At 44.0% G+C, this 12,730-nt stretch overlaps 1 protein-coding gene across 1 annotated transcript; it reads left to right on the forward strand.

The window, feature by feature from the left end:
• Positions 1–7,572: 7,572 nt before the first annotated feature.
• On the forward strand, positions 7,573–12,445 carry NUDT2 (nudix hydrolase 2). The gene is made up of 2 exons (XM_082335611.1): positions 7,573–7,708; positions 11,542–12,445. Exons 1-2 carry the CDS (start codon positions 7,576–7,578, stop codon positions 11,853–11,855), a joined length of 447 nt encoding a protein of 148 aa, XP_082191737.1. The 5' UTR covers positions 7,573–7,575; the 3' UTR covers positions 11,856–12,445.
• Positions 12,446–12,730: the final 285 nt, after the last annotated feature.

Raw genomic sequence — 12,730 nt, forward strand, 5'->3', positions numbered from 1 at the left:
CATATGAAACAGCACATCTGACAAAGTTACTAATGAAGAAACTACACATTTCCTGATGCCGTTACCTGCAGTTAGGCGAGAAGCTCATTTAACTCCAAGTTTACAATACACTGGCCTGCCAAACACTACAGAATACAGCAATAACAACAATAAACTAAACATGAAACGAATATTTTATCTATGAATCTGTATTTTAAAATCATAGACAATACACAATAATGTGTAAGAAATACATAATGCAGTGTTACTTACTGCTGCAGAGTTCCTACACGCCTGATGTCTCCTTGATGAATGCCGCAGCTACTGAAACCCTGTCCTCAAGCTATAGAATGTAAAATGCCTAATTTTAGACACTCAATTTAATATCAGGGCATGTGGTCTAACGTGGTTCAGCTATCCCTGGTTAACTAACCAAAGGAGAAGAAATTGCATTTGTCCTCACCTCAAGCTGAATAATTAAGACCATTCATCTTATAGATGAACTACAGCAAAGTTGTAGTTTTGTTGCGAAGCTTTCTCTTGTATGTCATGAATCTTGTGAGCATTTCTAAGTGTCCTTGACAGAATAACCAAAATATTCCGTGAAATCTGAAACACAGAATTTCTCTAAATCTATATATGCTACTTGAACGCCATACTTGCATTCTTGGGAAACCCAAAAAAGCAACATGCATCACTGAAAGGTATGCCAAAAAACCCTCAACTCCTTCACTCATGTCACCCTAGCAATGCATTGTGCAGCTGTCTGTATCCAGATGGATTAATATCTGCAGATATTTTTACTTGTTCCATAAAATGGAAAAATGATAGCACTTCAAGTATCTGTTGCCCACTGCTTTCTTATATCTTCCTTCGGTCTAGGACCTTAGCAAATACAGCCTTCACTCATGTTTGGAGGTTACAATAACATTCAACAAAACCAAGTTATTTAAGACAAAGTTTTTTGCCCCTGTAATTCAGGGTAAGTTCTTTGGCAGGATTTTCAAGCATCTCTACAATAACATTATATAAGAAAATAGGGTCACCAAATATCACCCCCAAATTTTATTCCATATCATTAATTAAGGCATTATGTTGAAATAATAACAACAACAAAACAATAGAGACTGTATTAAAGTGCTGATTGTTTAAGATACTACAGAGGCCAAAAGGTGCACTAGAGGACATCTAAAATGGCTTAGAAGCTAGAATCTGAGCTGTAGATAGTAGTTAGCCATAATAAAATTATGAGATTCAGCAGTAACAAGCTTCAAGACAAAAACGTTGGTATGTAGGTGGATTTAATGTGTATGTAATGCAATTCTGAATCCTGGGAGGGGGAAATTAAAATTGACAGAGACGACAGCAAACCCAAAGACCAGAGAGGCTATGACACACATGCAAGGGTTTTCACAAGCACTCACAATTTGCCACCTTCTCTAACAGATAAAATTCCACAGGAACTTCAGACTTCATTTAAACAAGGGTTATGTTTTTGAAAAAATATCTACCTTAACATAAGGTAGCTTAAAATACAAAAACAGCACAGGTCCTGTGTAACTGTCTGTATGCACCGCCATGGGAAACTTCTTTTGTTTGATGAAAGGAGCAGCAAGAACAGAAAGCCAAGACACCCGTCTCAAAGTACTGAGAATCTGTTAAAGATGAAAACGATCCAGTAAATTTCTTTCACTCTGTATCCTAGATTACACCTACATCTTTATATATGCTTAAGTTAAATACAGAGTGGCCAAAGACCAGCGGAAGAACTAATTCCGTGTTAACGTCTGTTTGAATTATAATGTTGAACAAAGGAGAGGGAAGAGAGAATAAAAAGGAAAAAAAATGGAGACACTTCCCAAAACAAGAGCAGCAGACAAGGGAGAGAACAAAGAATTTTAAGGTCAAGGTTCCAATTGAAAATTAAACAAAATATACTGAAATAGCTAGAAATGACTGTACAGACAGGTTTCTATTATCTGGGGTAGCAAGGGGCTGGGATTCTCAAAATATGGAAAAACCAAGTAATATAGGTACTGCAGAACATACGAGAAGGTTAGTACTGAGACATATAAGCAGCTCTGCACGGCTTATTAGCTAAGGCTCTGTGCCATGTGAAAGCAACGAAATGGCTTCTTAATGAGAACTGGCCTGGGAAATAATATAACTGCTTCTGCTTCCTCAGAAACAATAAATCTTAGTGGACCTAAGTGGTTTCAGGAGATAACTCCAGTGTCCCTCCATCCATGGAACAGCAATTTCACAACCTAGGAAAACCGAACATGGACTAATAAAGGAGTAACAAATTAATTAACCATGGGAAAAAAATTAAGCAGTTGTCATGGTGATGGGTTCCACCATTTCTGATTACTTTAAAACTCAAGAGTAGATAATTTTCTAAAAGATTTGGTCTGGTTCATACATGAGAGAATTCAGCGGAAATTGCAGTTGTCAGTGAAACGCTTCTGGCCTTTTTCAGTGATGCTCTAAAAGAAAGAAGTGCCTTTCTCCTCATTAAAAGAATACTTCAATTCGTCCAACACTGTAGAGTTCTTTGTGTCTGAAGACATTGTTTCTAAAACAGATACATAACTCTTCAAAATAAATTGGCTTTGTAAAGAAATAAGAGGAGTATTGGTATGTTTTCAAGAAGCCTAAATTGTTAACGATAATGCCACCTTCTGGCAAAAAAAGAGACGACTTTTACTTTTTTACAATAAATAACAGCCAGCATTCCCTCAGTTATGGTCAGGATCTAATTTTGTTTTTTCACTTAAGAGAACATTGTGTCCTAGGGCAAAAAAACCTAACGTTCTTCAGCGTGGTAGTTTCGTATCAAAGCCCAGGTCTTGTTCCCTGCAAAGCTATGGGTGGCTTCACTGATAACAGGCTTGAGACAAAAGCCTAAGACTTCTTAAAATAGTTGGATATAACATATTTTGAGAAAGAAGTGAGTCAGTATGGAGGTGTAATTCTCCATGAGCACCCAGTTATAAGATCAGATAGCCTGAGGCCTAAGAAAAACTTTTCACTCAATATCTATTACAACATCGCTTGTAATTGTTCACTGTTTGGTGGTTGCCCTTCTCATTTGAGCTGGCAGAAAGCCTCAGCTTCACTTTGAAATTTTCGCCTTCTCACAAAAGGGACCTGCTTTGCCACTGACAAAAAGATGCTGAAGCTGGTCATGAAACAGTGAAGTCAGAGAAGTCCAGAGCACCTTTACTTACTACTGCAAAGCTAGCAGTGAGGGAGAAACAAGTTAATGGTGATATACCTTACTGCTGGAACGTGCGAGATGTCTGAACAAGGGACCAGTCAGGTTATCATCTTTATGTGGCAACACTGAGTTGTCTACAACTTATTTCTTACGCAAAGGAGTTTTACAAAGATCTTAAAAGTACGTATTGTAAAAAAGCATTAGACTTTCATGTAAAGGGACCAACTCAAAGCACAGAGTAAGATCACAGCTTGTCATCAGAGAACTCCGCTGTTTCAGTAGTAGAGGTTTTTTAAAGGTCATAAAGCTGGGGAAAAACGAAAAGTCAGGCATAAATTGTAGAAATGAGTGGTTACATTTTACGTTTTCTGAAGGAAATTCACTTACCATAAAATTATGCTCTAGGAGCTGATCCTCTATTTTAAAATGCTTTTAATTATTAATTAGCTCTTACACAGATCTTTTCATCCTCAATGCACTTTTCAAAGTGGAGAAAAGGCTGGCCCTCAAAGATACTCACTCAGTGAGTGTCAGTCACTGTGCATAAAATAAATCATGTAAAATCCCTACGTAGACTATTTTAAGAATAAAGCATCCTTAGACCACTGTATCTTGATCCTTATTAACCTCTAATATATTAAAGATCTCAGTGCATAATGCACTTGAATAACACTCACGTTCCCTGTTACCCCACTATAGTTCATTCATATTTACCTGACAATTTTAGCTGACTTCCACTGATACTCCTGAGTGTCATCACCGAGACATGACACAAGTATCACTATATCCATATCTTAAACAAGGGAAATTAGGTCATGGCAAAGGGAAGAAACCTTACGTGGCATTCCTACAAATGCAAACTAAGGCAACTATACATTTAATCCTGCAAATAATCTAGAGAGAATAATTCTGAATCATAAACTCTGGTCTGATCATTAAATAATTTTATTAGGAACAATTTTCAAGGGCATCTGATAAATGTATTAGTTGTTAATCAGTGTCAAACAGCACTTTGTTTTCCTGCGTATCACTCTGTATTATGTAAATCATTTTGCTTTACAAGTACCTTATCAAAACAAAAGTTAAGAACTTATAAAATTTGTAAACACATGTAGCAGGTAGGTATGTTTCCTTTTCTGACCACAACTATAGCAGCGTATCGTATTCATTACTTGTAACCACGTTACCCCAAACAGGTCTTCAGCACAGGCTCCGTCCATGCCAAAGTGTTTCCTGGTTTTTGAAGTATGGAAGCAGAAGACCAGAACGAGGCCGATCTGGCAATCATATGATAGAGAAAAGGGAGACTTACTAACTCACACCACCAGTCATCCATCTTTATTTCTTATTCATCTGAACATTAAGCCCTTTTTTAACTGTGATCCAAAGCCAAATCAGATTTAGCCCTCCAGAAGTGAATGGCTAATATGGTTTTCCAGAGCACCACAGAAAATACTTTACCTTTAATCACTCTGACCCCATTCCTTGGAAACTAGGGTATTCCTGTGAAGAACGGGGTCAGGGCGCGGTTGCACCTTTATAAACACAAGCTCCATAATAAGAGATAATCTGTACTGTAACACAAGTTCGTAATTGTAGTTTCACGCTGTAGGTAAGGATCTATGAAACAGCGTTTGACGCTGCAGAAGATCCCTTTGAGGGATCATAGGATTACACTACGCAACTCCCTGTGCACATACACAACATGGTATTAAGCATTCTGTTGCTCATCGGAACAAGTGTTGTAGCAGCCTGTTTTGAAGATACGAGAAACAAAGCAGAATACTAGCAATAGATAACCACTTACAGTTTCTGTATAGTAAAAGTAATTGGAGAGGAGGGAATGCTTCTAATGTTAACTGACAATGATTTTACAGTTGGACCATGATGTAGGTCTTCTCCCTGCAGCAACTCTCTCCCTTCCTTTGCTACTGACATGCCTAACAGAGAGCTGATTACCAAAACTACAATTCATTTCATTGCTCTTTGACACAGGCTTAAAAACAATGAAATGTTGGGCTTTTTTGTTTTCCAATAGAGTACTTTTCAACGGGCAAGAGACTGCTATTTCTCATAATCGTCCCCTTACACTAAGTATAGCCTGGTGACCTCAGCAGAAGAGACTCCATCCTACAGCTGATCCCCGACAACTGCTTGAAACAACAGCTGCGTGGAAACGGGAAGTGTCCAATATTCCACCGCACGCTTAGAAAATAATCTACGAGTTATATTGGGATGCTGATTATTTGAAAATTGTGCCCGAGCTTCTCTTGCCAGGAAGATTTACCAAATGGCTTTCAATATTTGTTTTATAATTGTATCAAGACAAACCGCCATGCATCTGGGATTACACTGTGTGACTGAGGGGGAACATGGTCACTCAGTTTAGCCCCAGAGGGGTTTATAGCTTCCCTCGCTGAATTTAGTCCCAGACTGAGGAACTTTACAGCTTCTCCCGCTGGAGGAAGGGGCGCAGGGCTGAGGCAGGGGCCTCGCACGCGGCCAGCTGCCGGGCCCCTCCCGCCTGCGCCCCACCGTCTGCGGGCCCTCCTCTCACCCTTCCCTGCCCTGTCCCACCCCGGTTTTTTCCTCTCTTCCCCGCACACATCAGAGCCGGGCGAGCCCCGAAAGCAGGGGGCGGCGGCCCAGCAGACCGCACCGCAGCCAGCTCGGGCTCCGCGGTGGGACCGGGGCTGAGGGAAGCTGAGGGAAGCCGCGGCGCTGCCCCACCGCCCGAGGAGGGTGCTGGCCCCCGGGACGGCTCCCCCCTCCCTCGGCACGGCCGTTCCCCCCCCGCCGGCCCCGGCAGCCACTCACCGGCCGCGGCGCCGCTCGGCAGCAGCGACTAGGCCGCGTCTCCATAGCAACAACGCTTTTCCCGCTTCAAACGCTCGCGCGCAGCCTCGCACCCGCAGCCAGCGAATAGGACGAGGGAAAGGGGAGGATGGGGCGTGTCCCGGTGGGGAGAAACCAATCTGAGGGCTTCGCGGCCGGAGGGGGCGGAGCCTAGAGAAAGGCGGGAGGGGAAGGGAGGCCGGAACGAAAGGGGAGGCGCTACCTCCCGCGCTTCTGCCGCTGTGATTGGTTGAGGCTGCCTTCAGTCTTGCGCCGCGCCCCGCCTACTCTCCGTCGCCGAGGCGAAGGTGAGGGTGGAGGGCGGCCGCCGTGGGGGTGGCCCGGACCCGGGCGCTGGGCCTCCCCGCCCGGCTCCCCCAGCGCCCCGGAGAGGCCGGTCCTTCCGGGCCCTGCGCCTCCGACCGCGGCCTTTCCAGGGGCGGACGGGAGGTGGTGCTGGGCTCCCGCCTTGGGCGGCCTCTGGGCTCCAAATGAGGCGGGGTTGGTCCTGCGCTGTCCCGGGGTTCGGTGGGCGGGTTGTCTGTGGCGCGGCTGGCCAGAAACGAACGGAGGCGGTTCGAGAGGGGTTAACCAGGAGAGCTGAACACCCTCCCGGGGCTCGGCTGGTGGCGAAGGGCTCTGGGCTGGTGGTTTCCCAGTTTGGAAACTGGAGGTGTCACGATGCCTTACTGGGCATCCCAGGGAAAAGCGGTGTTGTGTTGTGTAAATTTATTAATTATCCAAATGTGCGGCTCTGTCAAAATGCAAAGTTTTGCCGGGAACTGGGAATTGCTCTATTCTCTAACATGGGTTTCTCATCTCCGTTGCTTTCTCTCTTTTTCTGTACAGGACCAGTTGTCCTGGCTGCGTGGCTTATTGGTGACAATATTTGTCAGTTAAGAGGTGTGTTCCTTTCTGTTTACATCAGATTAGTGCTTTACGCATAGGCTAAGAAGCTGTTAGTTTTGTATAGCAAAATGCCCCATGTCTAGCCCTGACAGCCTGTCCTTTGTCCTTCATTTTCTCAGCTCTGCCACTGGCATCTTGAGTTCTCTGCTGCAGGGGATCTGTCTTGGCCAATTATTTCTGTATGCCGCCTCCAGTAATGTTGAGGTATTATCTTTGCACAGGGCCTTTGGACTTTTGCAGTGGAAAAGCTTCAGAGTGCTAATCGGTGGCTTTCCTTTTGCTTTATCATTTTTTTTTTCCTCCCTGTAGTGGGGTTTGTAATATATCAGCAGCAAAGAAATGTCATGCAGGTCATATTTCATGCTTCTTGATAACTTTTTTTTAAAAGCTTATATATAGGTTCCTGTTTCCTTGTTTTAAAAGGAAGGGACCTAATTTTTTACAATTCAAAGTTAGTTAATAAGGTGCAGTTTAATTGTGTAGTAACTACAAAGGGATGGATGACTTTTAGCCCACACTGAGGTATGTTTCCTCACTAAATACAACTAGCCTGTTTTAGCTCCATGTTATATTTTGTTCCTGCTTGACCCTCTCTGCTCTTCCACAGCTCTCGGTGCAGTTAACAGAGGGGCATGGCTGTGAGAGCTTGTGGCTTGATCATCTACAGGAGGCTGCAGTCAGCGCCATCTTCTAAGGTCACTGACAGTATTGAATACCTCCTCCTTCAGACGTCCTATGGGACCCATCACTGGACCCCACCCAAAGGTGATATTTGTTCTGATAACACACTTCAAAGTCGTTTCTGTCGGGAGCGAGTGAGATTACAGACTGAACTTTGGCTGAATGCTGCTAAGGTCAGCTTTGAGGGGCAGTTAATCAGTTGACAGTAGCCACTGATTATGCCGTTTGTGCAGCTGAGTGGGGAGTTTTGTGGCCGAAATTCTTTGCAAGTTGTGACTGTATAAACTATTGGGCACAACTGACTGGGGGGGGGCAGGCACCCAGTCGTGCTCCTCAGATATCTGATGTTTCTGGCAGACATTGAGCAGACAACTGAAATTAGGTAGCTAGAGAACTTTTTACCTTCTCGCTCAGGTCTGACCCTCTGCCAGGTACCACTGTTGCCAATGCACGCTTGTTTGACCCATGTATAGTCAGAAGGGTCACAGTTCGCAGCGCAGCATTAGAAGGCAAACTGAAATCAGTGATGATTTACTTTAAAATGCCTTTCTTAGAAGGTGCAGAAGTTTCTGTAAGTTCAGGAGATCGTTGATGAAAAGCACGTACCTAATGCAGCAGAGATGCGAGGGACAGCTAGGAGAAGTAACCTTATCAGCTATCTTCACCTAAGCCATCCTCACTCATCAGTGAAGCCCCAAAGGAGAGTCCTGGTGCCCCAAGACATATAGCAACACCTTGTCTGTAAAGACGCATGGCAGAGCCAATGTCTGGTACCGGGAAAAGCGAGGCACAGAAATACTGTAGGTTCCTTATAGATCTTATATGCCCTTTTTTACCCTCTAGGATTTCTTCCTGCTGGTGTTTACTTCTTGTTTTGTAAAATGCAGCGCTGTTAAAGCATAGTGCAGGAGCAGTTTGTAAACAGGAATTTGCAAATTGGGAAAAAAGCTTGTAACAGTATCAACTACGCTCTCCTATTAAGGGAAAGAACAAAACTTTCCAAACCTCCCCCTTTGTCCGCTTCACCGAAAGCCTAAGGGATTAGAGTTTGCAGCCTACTGGAAAGCTAAAAAACATGTGCTGGGACATGATTAGTTGTTGTGAGAGGAGAGACCCATGTGGAAAGGTTCACTGGGAACACAGGAATCCTGGACAAGCAATTGAAATTACTTGTAGGCATTTCAGTAGGGAGTGAAATGACTCATAGGCATACATCTCACGCACTCAAAATCTTAGACTCATAGAATAGTTTGGTTTGGGAGGGATCTTTAAGGGTCATCTGGTCCAACGCTCCTGCAAGGACATCTTCAACTGGATCAGGTTGCCGAGAGCCCCGTCGAACCTGACGTTGCCCGTTTCCCGGGATGGGGCGTGTGCCACCTGTGTGGGCAACCTGTTCCGTGCGGTGTTTCAGCAGCCCGATGGCAAAGGATGTGTCCCTTGTATCTGGTCTGGATGTACCCTCTTGCCGTTGAAGACCATTGCCCCTTGTCCTGTCGCTAGGGGCGCCGTTCCAAGGTGTGTGCCCATCTTTTGCAGAAGCCCCCTTGAAGTATTGAAAGGCGTCGATGAGGTCTCCCCGGAGCCTTCTCTTGTGGAGGCTGAGCAGCCCCAAGTCTCTGAGGCTTTGCTTAGAGGAGAGGCGTTGCAGCCTGTGAAGGTGTTTGTGGCCCTCCTGTGGAGCCGCTGCAACAGGTCCGTGTGGTCGTTGTCCCGAGGACTGCCGAGCTGGACATGGTACTCCAGGAGAGGTCTCACCAGACCAGAGCAGAGGGGCAGAATCACGTCCCTCTACATATTGCTTAAAGTTTTGTAGTTTAAAAGCCACAATCTGATGGCAGAGGCTTTAATAGTAGCTTGGTACAGATTTGGGGGCAATAAATGAAGGAGAGCTATTACATTATATGTTCTCTGCAATATGAGCGGTCTTCAAAGGCAGCCTCAGGTTGTGTGATGCAGTAACATAACATATATGATGCAGACATAGATTTAATGTGACAGGAGCCAGAATGAGAAGTTGTAATCATCTCTCCAAGAGCATGCAAAAGGCCATTTACAGCTACAGCTGTACATTGGTATTTTAAAAGTTCCCTAAGCAGCTGCGACCCTCAAGGAGTTAAACTGGACTTGCTTGGATCCCCCCACGTGAGCTTCATCAGCTTTATCTCTGAGCTTCATCAGCCTCATCTCTGCTCCTAGAACTGTGACTTTGTACTAGCTGAGGCTGACGGGAAGGGGATGTGTGGTTCATTTTCCTCCTGAGCATATTGGAACTGCATTAGTGCAAATGGCTGGGAGGATCTGGAAGCTGTGGTGTGAGGTGCTGCCAGCAGTCCTTTTTCCACCCAGTGGGTAGACTGTACTGCACAAAGTTGGAAGCTTACTGAGCTTAGATTTGAAGTTATCAGCAGGGAGAGGTGATTGCCTTTTGCTGTCCTGGAGAGCAGGAGGTTGCACTGGTTTCCTTTGAATTGAAACTGAATCTCAGCCCTCCAAGCTTTATTGCTACCTCAACTCATTGCGTATTTGGTGACTACGGATCATGACTATCATAAAAAATAGTGGTTACTTACTCTTCCTTAATGTTCTGTGGGCATTTGCTGTGAGTACTGTAAAAGTAATTCAGCTGTGCAAGGCCAAGTGGATTCTGTTTCTCAGCTATTAGTAATAAGTCCCAGCTATGGAAATACATACTTTGTCAAAAGGAGACATCTTGACTTGCAGTGCTGAGATTCAGGGGGAAAATATTTTCACTTAAAGCCTCAGTGTATTTGATCTCAAGTATCCGAGACGTCAAGTGCAACATCAGATGCTGTTTTCTGCACAGTTGCTGCTTGAAATAGAAGCATATTTTACATTTGAGATGATGTCACGTTGTAAGAGGTGTTTAAGCTTCTGATACGCAGACAAAGAAGTGAGTGAGACCTGTTGGGAAAGCAAAATGAGCTTCCCACATACCCCAGTTCTAGTACTAAAGGGTGGCTTTGGGTACCTGGGCTCTGAGGAAAGATTAATCTCTTTGATGAAATTACGGCTATTTGCAGTCAGCTACATAGAAAAAATAGAGTGACAGCAGGGGCAAAATAAAGCTTAACTTTTTTTCCTCTTGAAGCTTCCCAACTCCTGCTATGTTGCTTTTTTGAGATCTTGCTTGGGTTATTCTATTTATGTTCTGGTCTGGAGCTTTCATGAGAAAACCAAATCTGACATTTCTCAACAAAAGTACAAACAGCTGGGGATATGTTATATTTATCCGTTGTTTGTAATGGCACCTCTCATTCTGAGCAACATAAAATAAATGATGTGTCCTAGAAGAACTAGGCAGCTGGTGAAAGGACTGGCTTTTAGGCTTGCTGTGTTTCAGAGGGGAATATGGGAGAGAAATAAAAATATCCCTAACTGCCTAACTGAAACCCACCTTTTAAATGGCATTTGTTGGTGCCTGGTCCCATTGTTTCTGGCCTGTAGCCGTAAGAGTTTTGGAGAGTTGAGCCTTAAGCTTCTGTGGGGGGGAAGGGTTGAGAGAGGACTAAATCTCTCACAGATGAGCAGTCTCCCCTCTAACTGGATAAAGGAAAAACATTCATGAGGCACTCAGTGTGATCTAAGGTGGAACATTACGGGTGCAGAGTGCTCCAGAAGAGGAAAGGAGGACTGGCAAGAGAAGATGTCTAGTGCGGACAGGCTACTGGGAGTTTCAGAAGATGTGGGGTAAACAACGATCCTAAAAGCCACAAGGCAAAGACAAATCAAGACATAAGAGTTGGAAAAGCAATCTCTGTTCTCCAATTTCCGTTTTATTTTGTATCAGCTACAGTGTATGCTCACCTCTGTCTCCCAATGTTTCCTGGTTGTCAACTGAATAAACAAAATCTGAGTTTCCTTCTCAGGGACTTATTTTTTCACCTTCTTGACAGGCCATGTGGACCCAGGAGAGGATGACCTGCAGACAGCCTTCCGGGAAACGCAGGAAGAGGCTGGTCTTCAGGCCAATCAGCTCACCCTCATCGAGGGGTACAAGAAAGAACTGCACTATCCTGTCCGTGGCAAACCTAAGACCGTCATTTACTGGCTGGCAGAAATGAAGGACTGTAACACAGAAATCAAGCTCTCGGAGGAGCACCAAGCTTTCCAATGGCTGAAGCTGGAGGATGCTTGCAAACTTGCAGAATATGAGGACATGCAAGTGACACTGAAAGAAGTGCATCAGTTTCTCTGCTCCAAAAAATAAATGCATGGGTGAAGGATAAGGGGAATTTTTGAAGAAACATGGCCTGCTTTTTTTTTTTAATTTTTATTTTTTTTAACCAGGGGGAGAACTACATGGCTGCAGAAATGTAGATTTCTTTTTAAAATCTACACAAATTCAGTGAAGATACTTGGAGCTTTTAAAAAGCTTGTGCTTTTGTCTGCCCTAGCTAATGCAAAAAAACATGGTCTGACTGAACCGTGAGCCAGAGATGTCTGAACTGAAACCCAGAGCTGACAAAGACTTCCTCTGTCCCTGTCTCCTTTTCTTTTTCCTTTTTTTTTTTTTTCCCTTGAAGTGCTGAACAGCCACAGGTCTTTTTGAAAAATCAAACACTTGATATTTCTTGACTTGCTGATGTAGAACTACAGAGTTGAGAAAATGGGCATGTGGAGATTTTTAATAACAAAATGTTTACTGCAGAAGTTGCACCTTGCATTTCAAATGGGGAAGCAGTAGTTCTGTTCCCAACTCCTCCGCTGATATGCTGTGATAACTCGCCAAATCATTTCAGGTCTTGTTTGTTTGTATCATGAATTTATGTACATCACTAATGTACTGTTATGAAAACATTTTCCATCCAAAGAGTCTTAGTAAACGGTTGACGTACAGTATTTAAATGGTAAACTTGAAGTTCTTCTTTTGCCTCTTTCTTTTCCTTTTTGCTCTTCAACAAACACCTTGGCCATACATTATTTAGGGGGCTGGGAAAGGGAAATCTATCTGCCTAACATAGCATTTTCTGCACAGAATATCTAAGCTAATGTGCAATCTTGCACCTGTGTTTCTGTGGCTGCAGCCTGCACCCGTGTGCGAGCAGCAGGGCCATGTGCGCTGCCAGTGCTGTGCCGTAGATA

Source organism: Platalea leucorodia (genome assembly GCF_965183815.1).
Source record: "Platalea leucorodia genome assembly, chromosome: Z".
Classification (NCBI taxonomy): Eukaryota; Metazoa; Chordata; class Aves; order Pelecaniformes; family Threskiornithidae; genus Platalea; species Platalea leucorodia.